The sequence below is a fragment of the Merops nubicus genome, unplaced genomic scaffold (assembly GCF_000691845.1).
Source record: "Merops nubicus isolate BGI_N331 unplaced genomic scaffold, ASM69184v1 scaffold11241, whole genome shotgun sequence".
Taxonomy (NCBI): Eukaryota; Metazoa; Chordata; class Aves; order Coraciiformes; family Meropidae; genus Merops; species Merops nubicus.
Genome location: NW_008587615.1, coordinates 67,688 through 87,760, shown reverse-complemented (window position 1 = coordinate 87,760; position 20,073 = coordinate 67,688). Strand labels below are relative to the sequence as shown.

Genomic DNA, 20,073 nt, shown 5'->3' with positions numbered 1-20,073 from the left:
TCCCGCTCAAAGGGTGAATTGTCTATGGACAGCTATGAACAAAGCGTAGGAGGCTCAATGAAGCCAAAGTATTTGTATGGTAGTAAGGCATGCAGAAAACTAATGAAGAAACATAGCTAAGATTTTACTTCATATAAAAGGCAATTTTCTTCTGCTTTACAAATTAATTAGTTAGATAAATTTCATCGTTTCATATACACAGATTTTACCTTGACTGCTGAGACATCCCCTCAAACTTGTTTGCAGCCTTAGTTGAAGGTGGGCCCAAATCATTACCTGAGGTGAAGAAAGCACAATTAAAAAAAAAACCAAATCATTAAGATAACTGAAATTAAATCAGCAGAGGGTACAACTTAGGGTGAAGTACACATTCCTCCAAGTATCCTCTATACCACATGTTTAAAGATTTTAATGATCATTCTTTTATTAATGATACTGTAACTGAAAAAGCGGCAGGGACTCTAATAGTTCCAAATGACCTTTCATATAACACGTTTCCACACAAGTCACTGGTAGCTCACATCTGCTGGCAAGGAAAGATTGAATGACATTGCCAAGTTCCTGCTGTAAGGCGTTTATTTTGAATATAGTGTTTCGGTTTTCTCTGAACAGTAGGAGATACTGCAGGCCAATGTGAAATAAATTTATTGCAGATGTTTACATTTTGCATTATGAGGCACGTCTTTTTAAAACCACCATGAATTTGATCTTATTCACAAAACATCAAGTTTCTAAGGACTGGGTATTTTATCCTGCATAAAGAATAGCCTTTGCTGATATAATTTCTAAGTCAGTGTGTTACCATAACCTGAACGCTAACTTGGTAAAAAAAAGACCCTGGATACACTCAATTCTGTCAAAAGGCAGAAAAATCCAACCCCAAGTGCTTCTGAATTCCTTCAGCAGAAGGCTTCTCTTTCATTAACCACCACCATTCCCAAGGTACAATTATACTGACTGCTTTGTTTTAGTGCCTTTATCATTCCCACTCCTCCCTCTTCTACTACAGCTTGTCTAAACAATCTTAGCACCAACTTCCACAACCATTAATAAATACTGTCACTGAAATAGATGTAAAGTGGCATTTAATGATCCAAGAACACAAAACACTTTCCATGCAGAAGAATGACATATCTGCCTAGATACCATTCTTAGTGCATTGACGTCTAAGTGAAGTGGCAGAAAAGGCTCATGCTGAGCCTTGCTAAAAATATGTTTATATTTATAAGTGAAAAAAAATTCAGAAAGAAAAAAGAAGAAAAATAAACCTAAGGCAAACAGCAAACCTTTCACATGTAGATCCTATGGATGAAGCAAGAAAAATCTAATGGTTGCTATGGAAATCCAAAATAATCTAAATGACATTTTTAGCACATCTTTGAATAGTAACTTAATTTGCTTAGACATAAGCGAAGGATTGCTCTGCTTGAAACTTCAGTTAATGCACACATTAGAAAACAAATGCTGAAATTCAACATAACGAGAAATGTAACAACAGAGAAAAAAAAGCTCCTGAAAGGGAAAGCAACGAACATCTGACAGCATTCTCAAACCAAACCCACAAAAGGCAGACACAAGAAACTCCCTCTTTTATAACCACAAAACTTAATACTTGCTTAAAATCCAAACGGACTTTGAAACAAGTTTTTATACAGCTCTCGGCTAAGAAAAGGGGGAGAAGAGGCCCCTCTTCCATCCACTGAGTTTTGATCTGCAGTGTAGAGCAGGAGAGAGACAGAATAAGCAATGTTCTTCTCTGGCCCTGCTTTGAAAAAGTATTCTACTGCCACAAGGTTCTTCAACTCTACACTTGCACCTTTCTCATATTTTTCTTTTCCTTTCTCTGTTGTCTAATATTTTAAAAGAAAAGTTGGCCCTGGCTTAGCATCTGTTCCTACCACACTTTTAATTCTAATAGTGTTACATTATATAGTATTCTAGTATCTGTTTTTTTAGGTGCTGCTGTGGACTTTAATAGTTGGGCTTTTAAAAATTTTTCGAGTCTAAGCTCTTCAAAAAAGTCTTTACTACCTCTGAAACAGCACAGGGCTGTTAGACTCCAGAAGATAGGAAACTTTTTCCACATCCCAGACATCTGTAAAGAACTGAAGATTGCCATTATTTGTATTCCTTGAGAAAAAGACTTTGCTTTTCATTGGACTATACTTCTCTTTGTGTTAAATCCTAAATTAAATCACATTCTATGTGAGTACTCAATGACTTACCACATTTAACTCAATTTCAAAAAAAAAAAAAAGAGTGTTTTTATGCTTGCAATTTTTTTTTTTTAGGCTAGTAATCTTGGTTTTGTGTTTATATGGACAGAGACAGGATAATCCTAAAATATAAGTGGTGTATGGATGACCCCCTGCTCTGTAAGCACCAGATTCCAGCTGAAGAGTTTACAAATTGATGGAAATCCTGCCACCAAGACTAAAATTATAGAAAATTACAAGGGCCTGATATTTATAGCTACCAGGAGAAGTAGACTGCAGAGAGCAATGCTTATCGAGAAGAGGAAGAATTCAAGTAGTCTGGAAAACAGTTTCTAAAAAGCTTCTGTCAGAAAGGCATGCTGTTAAAAAAACAAAACAAAACCAAAACAAAACACAAAAACCAAAAGTGCTGTTTCTGAATAACTTCAGCAGGTAGAAGGATGCAAACCTATCAGTCTTTGTATACATACAGACAACAAGACAAAGCCCCAAATAAGACAACACATCCCCACCAGCTAGGGTGAACACTCTACAGGAGAGATTTGGCATAGAACCCAAGGAAGCAAAGCTCTTCAGGCAATCAAGAGAGCCACAGAGCCATCGGGGCCTACCTGCCCCAAATCAAGATCCATCTGGCTTAATGAGCTGGTCAGAACAGGAGCAGGGGTGAGGAAACAGGTGCAGAGTAGATGCAGCACAAGGGGGCCGGGGTGAGGGCAGCCTGGGCAGCTAGGGTGGAGAGAAGGAGGCAGCAGAGGAGATTGGATTGAGCCCCAGGGGAGCTTGGAATGTTTTGTTTTCTCAAGTGAGACTCAGATACAGAAGCCTGGAAGCTAGAGTGACAGAAGGTAGAATTGTTGATTTATCTGAGCCGACGTTCCATCAAGCTGCAATCATTGGAAAGCAAGCACCAGGTAAAAAGAAACCAAAGATCACATACCATCCATCATAAAGGTTTTCCCCTGCCCTTTTGGTTTGCATTTCAAAACTCACCCCAAGGAATTGGGCCCTTATTCTGGGGTCCATGAGGTAGTGGGCTTGGTGGGTCAGAGAGGGTTCTTTTGTGTCCTGGGGGTGGGGGAGGGGGTCTCTTTTTCGCTGCCACTAGAGGTTTGAGTGCTTAGAGGGAGGGTTGAAGGTGGGCCTGCAAAATAACAAACAACCTTCTTACAAATACATGTGCAGAAACGTCAAAGCAGCACTGAAAAATTCACAGTCAGACCCACAGCGAAGTGCAGCAGAAGACTAAAATAAAAAGACAAGCCATGCCAAAACACTGTTTAGATTAAACGACACGTTCACCACATTTTTAACCATCTCAGCTGTGGGAATATAAGCAACTTGACAAGAGAATGACACACGTACTTATGTTTGAAAAACACAGGATTAGTCACTCCAGGATTCCTAACTTTAAAGAATTAAAGCAAAAAATAAATCTTTAATATTTAGTATTTGGGATTACAATTACTATTAATTTATACTAGAATGAAACAGCTTTCTAAATGTTCTATTACGTGGGGATTTTTTTTCCCCCTCCAGAGCACCCCATACAAATTCTGTTAATAAATTGTGGGGAGGTAAGGAATAGAAACCCAGCTACAAATTTTCCTTGCATTCTGAAACTAAAACTGTAAGCTTAATAAATTTTTCTGTATTTTTCCTTTTTTTTCTGTGGCTCAAATACATCAGAAAATTCATTCTTATGGCAATGCAAATTGTTGTATGCAGCATGTACAAAACAGACACCAGAAAAGCTCTTTCTGAGTCTGAGACTAGATACTTAACGGCAGCACTGCTTGTAAGAGCTCACACAGTCACCCCTGCTCTGAAACCCTTCACTTGCCCCTGCATCAGTGTTGGCACAAGTATTATTCAACACAACCCATGTTTTACAGTATATGGGAACAGATACAGCTTAGAAGACAAAATAACCCAGAGGGAAGACAAGCGTTTTCCCTAATCAGCTTCACCATTCACCTTCAAAAATATCTTTGATAAGAAGCTGTGAGAGGGCAACTGCCACGGCCGCCACAAAAAATTACTTCTGAAGTTTTTCTGAATTAGTGCTACAATTAGGACAGAACAGCTCCAAGGGCTTTGCTGTTGGGGTTTAGTTCCTTTGTTGGTGGTGGCTTGTTTGTTGTTGTTTTTTTAATCTGACCAACAAATAACACTTCACTCAGTCATGATCTAGCAGTAAGTTTTCCACTTAAAGAGAGCTTTGCTATCACAGACTCAAGATAAATGCAGAAAACTGAAAAAGTCTTAAAACCAAAGTTTATTTTTACCTGACGTTTCAAATCTATCGTCACGTATTTTCTAGCACTATAGAACCAACCTGCCTATTCTTAAAAACCTAACTTATCTGAACAGGATTTGAGACAAAGCCTTCATCTTGTTAATCAGTATATAACCTAACCTGCACACCTACAAAAAAAACTCTGAAAAAATATTTATTACCCATCTCTATAGATAGACAGAAAATTAGCAAAGCCTGTGCTTCTTCCTAAATTACTATCTATCATAAAATTATTAAATTCAGTGAAGAAAATTCTTTGCTAAAATTCCTTAGGTGAAATATTAAACATTGAAGAAAGTAACTTCAGTTGTCCTATAAGCACAAGTATGCTTGCCAGGTATTTTCAGGGAGTGACATCCCTCTTTCTTCTAAACCCCAAAGAAAAGATGACTAAAACTGCTCACAATGAGTTAACGATTCAGTCTGTTGTTCTCTTCCAGATTCAATCCTGGAAGGTCTTTTGCTGCTTAGGAGAGTCTCTCAAGCACAATCCCAGCAGGTATTTTGGGCCCAGCTTTCCATTAATTGCTTACTCTCGTAAATCAAAATACATATTTTGGGATTGTTCTTCTCAATTTACTTCCAAGTTCACAAAACCATTAACCTGCAAACAGTTAATTATTAGTGCAAATTAATAAGACTGTTTCCCAAATTACATCCTTTCTCATTTTCAGTTCTTCCACGAGCTGAAGAAAGCAAGCTCATTGAAACCAGGCACTGAAATGCTTCTGCCAGAGAAACTAAAAAACTTCTCTCATGCTAAGTTTTGAATGACAATCACCTAGACTTGTGCTAATTGTAAAGTTCTTTAGCTTGCTCAAATAACTAAGAACCAAAGGTTGTTCTCTAAGCCCTAATTAACTCAGAGTGTATCTAGGAGAATACTCCGAGGTATTTTTTCCTCTGAGGAGGAAAGGAAAATTCGATATCCAGTGTTAACAGTAACGTTATTTTTATAGCATGTAGAAAACACGCTGTGTATGTCAGTACAGTAATTTTCTCTTCTCCTGGCATCTCAAAAGGAAACACACACTTCCAAAATGTCTGCAAAGGGGAAGGGCCAAGGCGGCAGAGGTTCTGTCCTACCCCCACCTAGTGCCCTCCTGGCCGTACTGCACCACAGCCTCTAACAGTCTCCAGCCCTGCCACAGGTGACAAATACTTCAAACCTGGCCTAAAAGGAAAAAAAAAAGGATGAGGAAATGCACTGAAATAGTATCGTGTGCATATTGCCAAAATAAAGCTTCAGACAGTTAGTAAAATTTGCATTTTATTGCAAATAAAAGAATCCTTCTCTACAAAAATAAAATTTAGTAGGATTAAAAAATGTGATATATGGATTTTTTTTAATATATTCCACACTAATACTATAATTCCAGACATCACAGAAGAGTTAAAAAATGTTATCACTTAATAGCTGTCAAAAGTTCACATGGCATACAACAGGTACCAGGAGAAGGTGTGAACGTATAAAAAATAGTGCATCTTTCCAGACTTCTAGCATTCGTTCCCATATTCATTTCATGGAAGGAATAAATATGAATTTAGAAGTCATATACTAATGACTAGATGGCTGAAATTCAAAATAACTTACTTCTAAATAAACAGAAAATAAAGGAAAATTTCAAAATATCTTTTCAGAAAGAGTTATAAAGTCACATCATGCTTTGAATAAAGCAAACGTGGGAAACGTGCTGGAATCTAAATCAGTTTATGGAAACAAGTGGTGAAACAATACAAAGATCTGATGATGCACAAAGTGGCAGTAAAATTATTATGCAATACTTTTTATTATATATATATAAAAAAAATTTTACAATCTTATGTGACATTTTTAATTCTAAAAGGCTAGCTAAATATTTTAAAGCAATCATCAGAGCAGTTATTTTTCAAGATCAAAGAGATTTTGTGATTCTAAGGAGTCAGCAAGTAAGCCAACCATTTCTTCTCCACAGTCACCCTACTGATGATTTCTCACACAGTTGTGAAGTTCCCCTTTCATGAGGAACATTCTCTTCACACAAGCAATAAAAAATAACCTTGACCTAGAGTTTTTTAAATTTTGGTTCCATTGGGCTCCCTTTTCTTCTGTGTAGCTGGGGAGCAGTTGCTTTCAGCACAAGCTGTTGTCATCTTTTATCACTTCTTCATATTACAAGGATCATGCTTTCATGTGTAAATAGACCAAACAGTCTCAAATTCATTGTACTAAGGTAAATAACTGGAAAAGGTCCACAATTAATAGTGCATTGCCCTTCAGCTTTTGTGCAGTTAGTATAGTATCTATTCACTTGTGTTCTTGTGAAACCATGCAAAGCTGTTTCCATCCACTCAAGAAGAGGTGGGGTTAGAGTATAAAAACCTCACATTTGTATTTTTTTTTTACCACTTAATGAGAGATACGGAAGAACCAGCATTCCAGTTAATGGTAGAACGGGTACTGTAAAGGAAAGTAAGTTTATATTAAAAATAATAAATTATTAGCAAATCATTCTCATCTTCAAGTTCTTACGAGTGACCTTTTTGCACAGCTATTACTAAAAGCCTTCTTCAGTTTGCCTTCAGATCACATTTGCAGTACTGAAAACAAGATCATAATTAAAGAGAAAAGATCCCGATCAGTCTGAATAAGAAAGCTAAGAATACACATGGATTTCACATTAGCATTTGAAGCACATTCTATAATTAATGCTAAAAGTCCTATTTAAAAAAAAAAAAAAATAAGAAGCCAAAATTTATATTAAAGAATGTTGTCTTCTGGACTGATGCACAAATATAAAAAGTCATGAAATCAACAGCTGTCAGTTAGCTCTTCCTTGCCATTATGGTAATAAAAAAAATACAGAGTTTGTATGGGATAACTAGTAGTATTTAACCAAAAAGTACAACACAGTTATAGGAATATTTTAAAAATTATGTCTTCAAGTATACAAAAGAGAATCCTGAAAGCCATCAGAAGAAACAAAAGAAACTGGATGATCTGAACAGCTGAGGTAATGAGATTAAATACAAAGATATTATGGAAAATCTTGACATGCTCTGCTTAGGAAGCCTTTGTGCTATAAATGAAGGACTCAGTTGAAAACGGTACTAGGGGCTGTGTAACATCTGGTATGTCACAGTATGACACAACCATGAACAAAAAAGGGACTAAAGGATGTTTTGATGTAGCATTTCCACCAGAACCAGGACAGCTTTAATGCTGTGCCTACATTTCCAATCACCTGTATTTAAGAAAGCACCTGTATTAAACAAAGGTGCAGAGAAGGGTCAGTATGATCAAAGGACAACTTGAATGATGGGAGAATGAAAATACTCTTCTGTCAGAAAAGGTGAAATATGCTTGGTTTGTGTAGTCTAACAAAACAGAACTGGAGACCTGTACCATTGCTCTCCAGGTAGCACCCTCATGCAGACACCAATGACAGAAAAATCATCAGAGCCACAGGACAACATGGGTATGTGAACAAAGTAATTGAGTGGACGTGAGGAGATTTCTTAACCTTTAAGATGCAAATAAGCTGATCTGGCTAGAAATTGAGTCTGATCAAGTGAAGAAGCAGATGATATGCCACGGTGTCTGCAGCAGCAGTGGACTGGAACCACAAGTGCCTTTGGGTTTATGTGCCTCACATGAGAGCTCCGAGTGTCAGCTATGCAAACTTCAAGTACTGAAGATCAGAACTTAACTTCATGACACAAAATTGATCCCTGACTTCTGTGTTCATCACGTATGAGAGAAATGGACAGAACCATTAAAAAATCAATTCACTTTCAGCTAAAATTAAGGAAGCCTGGCTTAGATTGTTTAACATTTGTATACCACTAGCCAGTGACATTGCCTTCACGTTGGATTTGCAATTAAGGTTGTGCAAAACTTTATTTACCTCCTCTGCTGAGTCATGCAACTACTTAAATGTTGGTGTTTTGTGGGTTTTTTGAAGCTTTTTGTAAAACAACAGGCAGAAGACCTGCTAGATGTCTGCAGCTGTAATGAGGGTGTAAGCTGGAAAGATTGATGTAAAAGGTAATTTTCAGAATGTTATAATCTAGAGACTTGACTGACAACACAAGTAAGTTGAACTTGAGTAAGCTTAGGCAAATTGCTGGGAAAGGGACCCAGGAGCTGGGTTACACAGCTCCTGTACTCCTGTACTCCTTCTGCACGTCTCGTTCCATCAGGATTACCTGTATATGGAGCAGAGAGAGCAGACAGTAAGTTGTATCTACAAATAAGCTGGTTTGGAGTAGAATACACTAATGTTCCAGCATTTTAAAGAATATTTTGGAAAATTATTAAACTGGAAAATCTGGTCTTACATTGCAATGTATGGAGAAACACTAAAAAAATCCCCAGATGTAAGTCCTCCAACAATTGTACCTATACAATTTTAATGGTGACTCTCATTTTTAGACACCATAACCACTAAAAACATGGGCAGGAGTGGTGTGCATGCTGTAAACTGCTCCAAACCTACCTTCTCTCCCCAACACAAAGTTCAGACTTGATGGCTTCCAGTCCACTCTGGCACCTCATCAAGCACCATGAAGCTTGGCTAGCAAGGCACCTCAGTGGCGAAGGAAGCCAGCTTACAGAGGGCTAAAGGGAGGTGTTTTTGTTAAAATATACAACCTGGTTTGGAAGAGTTTTATCTATGTGCCCCAAAGGGTAAAAGCCATGGAATTTTAAAATCCTCTGCCCCTCTCTAAAATACAGATCCCAACAGCTATCCACTCTCTACAGACTGTCTCCATGCTCTTGCAGGGTCCCATGGTATCTCCTGGGGCCTCACAGCAGAGCAGGGACAAAGACAGATTACATTTGGAGACAGAAGGTAAGCTTAAATTTCATGACAGATTCAGTGCTCTTCTTAGTCCTGTTATTTAGGGAACTTAGTGCAAAATATACCACTACAAGTTCATATAATCTTAAATCAAATAGGTAGCTATTAAAATGAACTTTTCTGAGAAAAACAAAAAAGGATTTTATAAGTAAGCTTGTATGTTCAACTCTGAAGTGATGTACTACTCTGTTACTAGTAATCTCAGAAGATAACTTCTAAAGGATTACTTCTTCCTACAGAAGCAAAATTAACTCAGACTTTCAAAATGAAGATGTGTCACCAGTGTCTTATGGAAGTGGAGAGTCTCTGCTGCTTTTTCTCCTGAACAGTCTGTTTGGGAGCTGGAAGACAACAAGCTGTGGCTCAGTTTATAACACAGCACAAGTGCACCTGCAACAATGTGTCTGAAGCAACTTTTCCACATAGAGAGATTATTGCTTTATGCCTTTGACACTTCGTCCCCCTGTCCTTTTGAGTCTCTGTAAAAAAAGTCTCTGCAAAAAGTTCTCTGTATTTTCTGGTAATATCATATTATTTTTTTGTAATATAAATAAGGATTTCCTTCGCATAATATTTGACATGAAAACACACCAAGAACTCAAGGCTTCGTAGCTTTCCAGGTAGCTTTGGTGGTGTTCACTTATCTAGGAGTCTGCAGGAGCACCTATGAAAAAGTCTAACATTTCTGAAATCTGAATACATAAAACTTAGAAGGAAATATGCACGTAGATATTCCCCTTCCTGGAGAAAAAGACAATTTTCTGAACAAGTCTATATGAGAATGACAATATAGGTAATGACAAAGAATTAGTGTTCCTTACAACCCACTGAAAGGTGGCAACATACTAAGCAGTGTAGGAAACAAAAGCCACACCTGTGGCTTTGTTAAGTGTTTTAACTAAGTGTGTGACACTAAGTGTCTTAACCTTCTTAAGCAATCACAGAATTTTGTTTGGAAAAGACCTTCAGGACCATCAAGCTCTATCATTAACACAGCACTGCCAGGTCACCACTAAACCATGTCCTGCAGCATGACATCTACCCATCTTCTACACACCTCCAGGGATGGTGACTCCACCACCTGCCCGGGGAGCCTGTTCCAATGCTTAAAAACCCTTTTGGTGAATAATTTTTTCATTACATCCAATCTAAACCTCCCCTGGTGTAACCTGAGGCCATTTCCTCTTGTCCTGTCATTTGAGATAGGACATGTCCTATTACTTGGGAGAGGGTCCTGACCACACCTCACTACCTCCTCCTTTCAGGCAGTTGTAGAGGGTGATAAGGTCTCCCCTCAGCCTCCTTTTCTCCAGGCTAAAGAACCCCACCTCCCCCAGCTGCTCTTTGTTAGACCTGTGCTCCAGACCCGTCACCAGCTTCCTCGCCCTTCTTTGGAAAGAAGGCAGCTTTCCAGCCACTCCTCCCCAAGCCTGCAGCCTTGCACAGGGTTGTGGTGACCCAAGTGCAGTACTCAGCACTTGTCTTTGCCAAACCTCATACAACTGGCCTCTGCTCATCAACCCAGCCTGTCCAGGTCCCTCTGTAGAGCCTCCCTGCCTTCAAGGAGATCAATACACCCTCACATAACTTGGCATCATCTGCAAAGTTATTGGGGGTACACTGAGGAAACAGTTTCTCCAGGAGAACACTATGGGAAACGGTGGCAAAAGCTTTACAAAGGTTCACAAAATGAACAGCCTTTCCCTCACCCACGAAGTGGGTTACCTTGTCATACAAGGAGATCAGGTTTATCAAACAGGACCTCCCTCTCACAAACCCATGGTGACTGGGCCCGATTGTCTGATTGTCTCATCTGCATGATGGCACTCAAGATGATCTGCTCTATAACCTTCCCCAGCATCAAGGTCAGACTGACAGGCCTGGAGTTCCCTGGACCTTCCTCCTGGCCCTTCTTGTAGATGGGGTTTACATTTGCTAACCTCCACTCCACAGGACATCCTCAGTGAGCTGGGACTGTTGAGAAATGACGGAAGGTGGCTTGGTGAGCACTTCTGCCAGCTGCCTCAGTACCCTTGGGTGGATCCCATCTGGCCCCATGGACTCATGTGCATCTAAGTGGTGTGTCAGGTCCCTGACCATTTCCTCTTGGATTATGGGGGCTTCATTCTGCTCCCTGTCCTGGTATTCCATTTCAGGAGGTTGGCACTCTGAGAAGAACTGGTCCTACTATTAAAGACTGAGGCAAAGGTGGCATTTGGTACTTCAGCCTTTTCCTCATCCTTGGTCACCGTGTTTCCCCCTCAGCATCCAACAGAGGATGAAGATTCTCCTTAGTCTTCCTTCTGCTGTTAAAGTATTTATAGAAATACGATGGGAAATGGGATTCATGACCCCTTTCCAAGGCTTGCAGCTTTATGACAAAATGTTACCCTAGGTCAGACTGAAGGAACTTGTAAGCCAGTGTACTGTGTCTGAGAATGCAGACTGCTAGGCAGAAAAGGTGGGGGAAAGAAGGAATGAGTTAGAAATGTGTAATGCCAGCAGGGAGGTCAGCACAGTGAAGCCACAGGAGTACAAATGAGTCCCCAGTGAAAATGATATAAAGAAACCCAGACTGTGAAAATGCACAGGCTGGCAAAATCAGTTTGGCTCTTAATGGAAAACAAACCCTTTTAAAAAAGAGAGCCAAGGAATTAATTTCAAAGTTGCCAGTACTTGACGACGACTGAAGGTGGAACAGTAGTTCTTAAGCACAGCTTCTGAACCATGTATAAAAGCAGGTACCTGCTGCCAATAGACTGTTCTGTCCCCTCTACTCTTTCACATTTTAGTGGGAGCAATTCTTCATCACTTTTTGAAAACAACATTAACTACCAGTTGAGAAAATGATAGATGAAGTTACAGCAGTGTTAACAAAAGGGATGACATAACTGCTGAAGCCTGGAACTATACTGCAGCCTTCATCACAACAGAAGCTTTCTCTAACAAGTCTACCATAAAAAAATTTATTTTATAAATAGCCTAATTATAAGTAAAAAAGGTGAAAGTTTTTTTTTTTCATTCTATAAAGTAGATTTGCACAAATTATTGTAAAGTAACAGGTTTTGTTCTATAAATATGTCCTTGAAACATGAAGCTCGTGGGTATCCAGGTCAAAGAACCACCACCCACTACAGCTGCAAGAATAAGTCTCATATGAAAATAAGTTCTCTTCCCTTTCAAGCACTAGCAATATTGTCACTGCTATTACTAAAGAAGAAACACTCTCTGACTGTAAGGAGGTGTCTCCTTGCACTTCTCCTCCAAAGCTTTAGTTCTTTGCCCTCCCTTCCAGACCCTGCACAGCACATCATCATATAGCACTATGAACCATCAGCCTTCTTCTAAAACATTTTTATGACTGTAAACGCTTAAAGATCCTTCTCCAAATTATGAACAGATTTCTACATAAAATTAAACAATTTTTATCTTGTAGAGTACTCCTTTATTTTATCACCAGTGAGCCTATTACAAAGTGCTGTCCCCCTCTGTTCTGGGTGGGTTTTTTGTGGTGTTTTTTTTGTTTGGTTGGTTTTGTTTTGTTTTGTATGTTTGTTTGTTTTGGGGAAGGGTTGGTTTGTTTGTTTTTACATTTTGAACATTCACTATACTATATTACCACATCAATATAGTAAGCAAGACACAAGAAAGACAGCTCTTGAAAAATTGTAATGTACCTGGTTAAAAAAGGACAGTGTGGACAAATTCCTGCTTGCAGGCGCAGTCTGAAGACAGACTTACCTTTGCCAGCATTTCTAGGAGGAAGAGGAGGAGCGTCTGCAGTTGGAGAGGTGGGTGAATCTGTGCTTGTAGAAGCAAAAATCTGATTGGTGAAAGCTCCATAGGAGAGTCTTTGCTTGTCCCTAGGAGTGCTAAATGCAGGATGAGTCATTTTGTCTTGGGGAGAAATGCTCGAAGAGTGACAAAAACTTTGGGGTCTTGGAGATCTTTCTTTTTTTATAGGACTAGGCTGTGAATAGAAAACCAAATATATTACGCAGCTGTCTAAATGCTAAATATAGTTAATATATTTGGAAAAGAACATAACAGAACATGTTCTAATGCACAAGACTAGAATTTTTTTTTTTATTGGACAAATAAAACCACATTCCTCCCTTTCTCAGAGATCCAACAAGAAAGATCCTCACCTCATTAACCAAAAAATAAAGATTGTCGCATCAATAAATCGATTTATTCTTAAAGCAGTAGACACAATAATAATATACTAAATAATATATTCTAAAAATTTTACTAGGCTTTTATTAAAATAAATGTAATTTTCAGTTTAAAAAGGTATTTATTCAGACCAAAAAGGTATCCGTAGAGATCAAGTATATTAGCCCCATGGTGCACATGAAAAATAAAGTAACCAGTTCTGCCACTTCAGACTGATTTGTTACCTGAACTAGCATCATATTCAGTGCTACATCTCCTCTTTCAGAGGTAGACAATTGCTCTTTGAAGGAATTTTACACAGCAATTTCTGACTGCTGTATATTAATAGCCTCATGTGGAGCAGAGTCCATTTCACTGCAGCTCTGGTTCTGGCAGCCCATTCTCTCCAGCCCAGCACCAGCCATCCTCCCGAGGCTCCTCACAGAGGTAACAATTTTGTTCTCTACTGTCCTTGAGGACACATAAATTATTTGGGTTTCTGATTTTTTGATAGAAAATGAAAAGTTGACCACATTTCTTTCTACAGCATCCATATAAAATAGGAGAGGTGAATTCTCATTTATTACAAAAACAGAGCACAGGGTAATTAACTGACTTGCTAAAGTAGGACACTGAAGTGAAGTTTTCACATATTCTGGGATGGCAATTATCCTGTGCCCTCAAGTTTTGTCTATTACTTCCTTTGTTAATCAGGACTAAAGTGCATAGCACAGCTTTTGAAAAATAGTTATTGATTCAATTAGGTTTTTGATTAATTTATAGAAAAAGTAAGTATGTAAGCCTTGGATTTCCTCCAGCTAAAAATTAACAGCCTAGAATTCAGAAGGGGATAAAAAGACAACAAAATAATCTACATTTGCTGATTTATACGCTATTGTGTCTTGTCAAAGCAAAACTCCTGAAACCCAAGTCCATAATAACTAGGCTGACAAAGTGTATTCAAAAAGCACTTTGACAGTCTTTAATAGAGCCTAAAAACTAGCTTTTCTCCCAAAATAATATATGAGGGAAAAAAAAAGGTTAAGGTGAGATTCTAATTTATACACATTTCCACAGAACAGAATTTTTGATAGATTTTGTACAAAGCTGTATCAGTAATTCATGATTACCTTATCATCTAAGTCATCATCACTTTCATCAATTTCTTCCTGCCGAAGATTCCATTCATACTCCACATGGACGTGTGGGTTCAGCTTTCCTGCCTTGGCTTGAGAAAGCTGAAAGAAATAACAATTCTTGGTCAAATAGCTGCTGTTCCTTTGGTGTCAACAAAGTTAGTTTTAGAACAGCAAGCAATAACCTGAAACATCTAGATGTTTTTTCCAGACATTAAAAATAAACAATTTCAGGGCAAACACAAACATCTTTCATTTATTTGAGGTATATATAAAAAAAAATCAGCTAAAAATGAAAGATTTTATCAAAGTGGGTAGAAGTTGCCATGTTTGCCAAGCATTTGAAAAGATGATATGAAGAGACGGTATATGCACAAAAGCAGAATACACCTGCAGATCTCCTTTCCAAAAAAGGACAATGCAACACCTATTTATAAATTCTGGTGCAACAACTATTAGTCCTCCAAAAATCACAATCCTTGTGTTGGAATCAAAACAAAATGTATTTATTCTTTATTTACGTACTTCCCTCCCTCTCACTGGATGAGGCCACTGTATATGTCTTAGGCACAAAATTCCTCTACCTTGACAGCTCAAATAATGGATCCACATTCTTTAATGGTATCCATCAAAAAAAAAGAAAATTGCTGTTCATAAAGAGATAAATTCTCCTTTACAATGCTTAGATTTCCTATCATTATTTATTCCTTCACATCCTTTGAAATGTAGTCTACTTCGTACTAGTTGATTCAGGAAATCCTTTAATCATCTTCCTGAAATAAAATTTGAAAGAGAGAAAGTAATTTCATTCTGTTATATAAGTATTAATGAACTCACTTGGGTTTAAATTGAATGTAAATACAGTCAAGACTCCAGCTATGCAACAGAAATTAGCTTAGCACATCTACCATGTTGCAAACATCTAGATATTTACTTTGTACTGGTTTATTGCCCATGGTATGCAATATGCTCACTCACATTTCTTTTTTATTCTTAACCATATCTCATTGCCACTTTTAAGAAAATGCAGAATTAATTTTCCTCTTCAAAAATGAAAAGATTAATAAATGTTCTATTATAGTTAATTGAAATAAGCAGTGAGGTATTAGCAGAACATCAATTACAATAAGGGAAACAATTAACTGCTAGATAAGCTCATTGATAACAGCCACTTGTTTTTGTTCTACAACACAATCCCTTGGTCCACGTTAAAGGCAGATGTTATTTTATAAAATATACACTGCAAGAAGAAAGCAATCCATACCAATTGTGTGTTACACAGCTGACAGGATACTCAAAACACTGAAATACTACTGACTTACACAGCAGCCATGGGAGTAATTGAGAAGTCAGTGAGAGCACCACCTTATATCAACCACGGCAAAACGCTGACTTGTGCCCAGAAATAAAGAAAATTATCATTGTTTGTGAAGGACAAGCTCTTGTGGTTCTGCAGTAATTAATTAATACATGACAAGAACTTTCAATCATCAAAGGACAGCTATTAAAATTACCAGCTGCAGAGAAAAAAACTAAATATTCTCCCTGGACCATCAAATTGAGGAAAAAAAGTTCTGAGAAATAGAAGTACACAGCAAGTGACAACTGTTCTGTAAATCCTTCTGGTTTTATCTGGAATGTGGAACTCCCACACTACTTAAGACTTTTTAATCCCTTGATAGTACTTGACTTGCTTGCCTACAAAATGCATGCTGGTGAGAGGCACCTCAGGGGGCTAAGAACAAACAAGGCTGTTGGTCTGATGTAGAATCCTTATTCCTGGCTCAGTGCTTCAGAAGGGTACTTGGGAAAATCCTTTAATACTTTTATTTCTTGAATTCCAGTGGTTTTATTGAGTGGCATCTGTTAACATCACTCACACATTCTCAAAATTCCTGAAAGTTTTTGCTCTGATCATGTTCAATAGAGAGACAAAATCCCATTGAAGCTAGTGGTTTACAATTTTTGATACCCTAAGTTCCAGACATCTCACTACATCTCACTTCTGTTTCTTCCTCCTTTGAGATTTAATTTAAAGTTGCTGCAGTTCTCTTTGTAAGATGACTTTCACCATCTCTGAACTACCTGTCTCATTAAGTAAACTGGAAAAAGGCAAAGCAGGAAAAGTCAAACAAAGATTCAGACATAAAAGGTCTTGACAGATTTAATATTTCAGTGGTTGTTTAGTACTCCTGATAGAAATGTCTCCAAGAAGAACTTTAGAGGTGATGAAGCCCAAATGTTCTAGAATGGTGCATTAATTGGTATTCAAATACTTGACTATCCAATACGTAAGGTCTTAAAATATGCTGATTAAAATAATTAATTACTTCCACTAGAAGTAACATCTTTTACCTAGGGCCTTACAAAGAAAATGACTGTTGTGTTTTGAAGTAAGAAAATACTCATCTCTGGCAAGGCTTTCAGATCAGCATAGAGCCTGCTGGCAGCCACACCAAGTCTGAGACACAGTGGCAATGGTATCTTAAGTAGATGACATCTTTAAGGAAGTAAATATCCTCCCCTTGCCTTCCCCCAGCCTGGTTCTTACCAGCTCCTCACACTGGACAGCTTTCACTCTTTTTGCTGTGTCCAGAGCCGTCTCTCCAGCTTGATTTACTACAAAATTAAAAAAAAAAAAAAATAAAAATTTTTTGAGATGTTTGAAGAATCAATTCATTAAGGTTCACTATTTTTAGCAGAGTGACCAAAACCATCTATTTACTCTATAGCAACTGCAGCTCTCTAAGATTCTGCTGTAAGTGCTCATGCCTTTCACATATCACCAGGTTCCTTCTCAACAGCAGCAACTACTGGGTCAGTCCCAAGCCCCTCCTAACCATCCTAGCAGAGAATATAAAGAAATTTAGTCCTTTCAATCTCCACTCATCTCCTTTGCCAGTAAAACTCTTACATGAATAGGCAGGAAAAGCAAGAAGACAGGGTAAGATAGCTTAAAAAAGAAAACTATTCTAAGGTTTAAATGGGAAAAAAAAAGCAAATGTTGATCTAAGCACATTTTACTGTGACTAATAGACAGCAGTTTGAAGCCTGAATTTGAAGACAAAAGACTTGAAAAAGAATAATTTTTAAACTTTTTAGGTATTTTGTCTTTATAAAAGCTATAAAATGGCTTATATTTTTAAAATAATGCCTGATAAGAAAGAAGGTGATACTGAAGCACCCTGGAAGGTCCTCAGGGACAGCATCTAATGGGAGCCTTCCTAGATGCTCAGTAGCAAGACTCAAGAAACCAAAACTACTACTACACCCCAACCATAGGTAAAATTTATTCTTACAGTGTAGCTGTAAATGCCATGGACATGCAACAGAGTGTGCTCTATCTACATCCAGACTGTAAAGCACTTCTGTGTTTAGGAACTGAAAACAGTCCACCTGAGCTCTCCTAAGCAAACTATGTGTAACATTACATACAGAATGCCAGTCAGGAGTTCCAGAAAATACAAAGCTGTCATCCAGAAAGGCCTATGAATTTGAAATAATTGAAATATCTAGAAGAAGCAAGGCTCCTTCTGGAAAGATCAGAGATCGTTCAGGAGTCTTACTATGAAAAGGAACAAAAATATAGTATATCTTAACACACAGACAGCTTAAAAGACTAGATAAATTCCAGACTCTCAACCTTTACATATAAACAGGATGCTTCAAGGCCTAAAGAAGAGATGCAGTTCCTATGTAACACTTTGCAGGAGGGGGGAAGGGAGAGAGAGAGACACAGAAAGGTAAGAACACTCTTCTGGCATCTACTTAGGAGGGGGTTAAACTGAAGGACCAATAAACACACTTAAGCTTATTCAGACAGCTTTCCCATTTTCTTAATTAGGGACATATCTGCTAAAAAAATATAAGTCAAAGAATTTGTGATGATAAAATTAGAACATATTCTAACAATGTATAAAAAGGCCAAAGAAATAAAATTTTTGCCACTGAGCAACGAATTTAAAATTTATGCAGCAGTTTTTTTTTTTTTAGTGGGCAGTGAAGGCAAATGATGGTGATGACAAAAGAGGGAGAAATAAAAGTTCATAGTCTTCAGTTTGCACCAACTGTTCATAAAGCTTCCCTCCTGTAGCAAGAACTGACAGAATGTAACATGCTGATGACACTTTGCTCCTGAGCCTGACAAGCTGGATTCATGGAATACTTTCCCAACTCCCAGAACGTGGCAGGGAAAGGAGAGCATCTAGTGAATGGGAGATTATCCTAGTAGTGAGCAATGTTTACAGAGATTTTATTTTTAATTAAACTTTTGCTATGCCATGATGAAAAGTGGACTGATTTAGGTACAGCAAGCATTATACCTATCTCACACACGTAGATGGCAAACTGAAGAAGAAAGGCAGCTGGGAAAGCTAATCCCTTTCCTCATCAGCTACAGTGGTGGCCAGGGCATGCTGGGTGAAGCTGCAGTGGAATTAATGTGAGCAGTCATCTGAAGTACTTTAACATACAAGTACTAGATGACTTCACAATTGTATATATATTTATATTGTACTTGCAATATAAATACAAACTTACACTCCAGGACATTTACAATTCCTCAGAAAACTTCAGAAAAACTAGGGGTTATCATTAGTATTTTGTATTAGAAAATTTTTGTCACTATTATCTTCAAAGGATTTAATTTCCATTTCTTGACTGAATGCTCTCTTTGGAGTTATTCTTGCTGAAGTCTTCATCTTTCTGATACAGTTTTATTTTTCCTTTTTAAAGTTTACTTAAAGCAGCAAGACATAAGTAAAAGAGGCTAGAAAAATGGAAAGAAATTTTGGGAAATCTAATGTCCTAGTTTTAAATAATGAACTTACCTACATCAATAGTTGGCTTCCCCCTCAAAAGCAATTTCAAACACTCAGGCTTATTATACATACTGCAGTAGTGTAGAACAGTATTACCCAATGCCGTTTGCTTATCCAGGTTTCCACTAAACACAAAAGAAAACAGAATAAAACAAAAATGTGGAAAAATATAGTATGCTGTGCTATTCTTTTCAAATCTCACAACCCTATAAATAATAAATGCATAAACACTTTACTGGCAAATATGTAGCAGGAGAACTATTGTTAAATTAAACATTACTTTCAAGGACTGTTAAGGATAATTCCAAACATACTGGAAATTCCTGAGCTGTGGCTGAAAAGGACTGAGCACCTACAGATGTTCATTCATTCATTAAAAAAAAAATCAAAGATTTAAAGCTAATACTTCGTAAGGTCACACCAGCTGTTTTCCAATGGAAAATTTCTTTTTCAAACATGCTAAATTATCCCAATAAAAAATATCTGAAAAGTAACTTTGATACATTTAGAAAGGGTTAAGAAGTCCCATGCATTCAAGGAACTATGAAGAGGGTGTCTGTGAGGATGCTCACAAGAACTCTGAGACAGCCTATCAGGGTACAC

At 37.8% G+C, this 20,073-nt stretch overlaps 1 protein-coding gene across 1 annotated transcript in view; it reads right to left on the bottom strand.

Moving 5' to 3' along the window:
- Positions 1 to 209: 209 nt before the first annotated feature.
- The window catches only part of LOC103781274 (arf-GAP with SH3 domain, ANK repeat and PH domain-containing protein 1-like), a gene marked incomplete at both ends in the record, with an annotated part of 63,491 nt that continues 43,627 nt past the window's right edge, over positions 210 to 20,073 (bottom strand). The window contains 8 exon segments of the mRNA XM_008948983.1: positions 210 to 276; positions 3,210 to 3,313; positions 3,315 to 3,360; positions 5,685 to 5,689; positions 13,097 to 13,329; positions 14,645 to 14,752; positions 17,202 to 17,269; positions 19,480 to 19,595. Coding sequence (XP_008947231.1) covers positions 210 to 276; positions 3,210 to 3,313; positions 3,315 to 3,360; positions 5,685 to 5,689; positions 13,097 to 13,329; positions 14,645 to 14,752; positions 17,202 to 17,269; positions 19,480 to 19,595 — 747 coding nt within the window.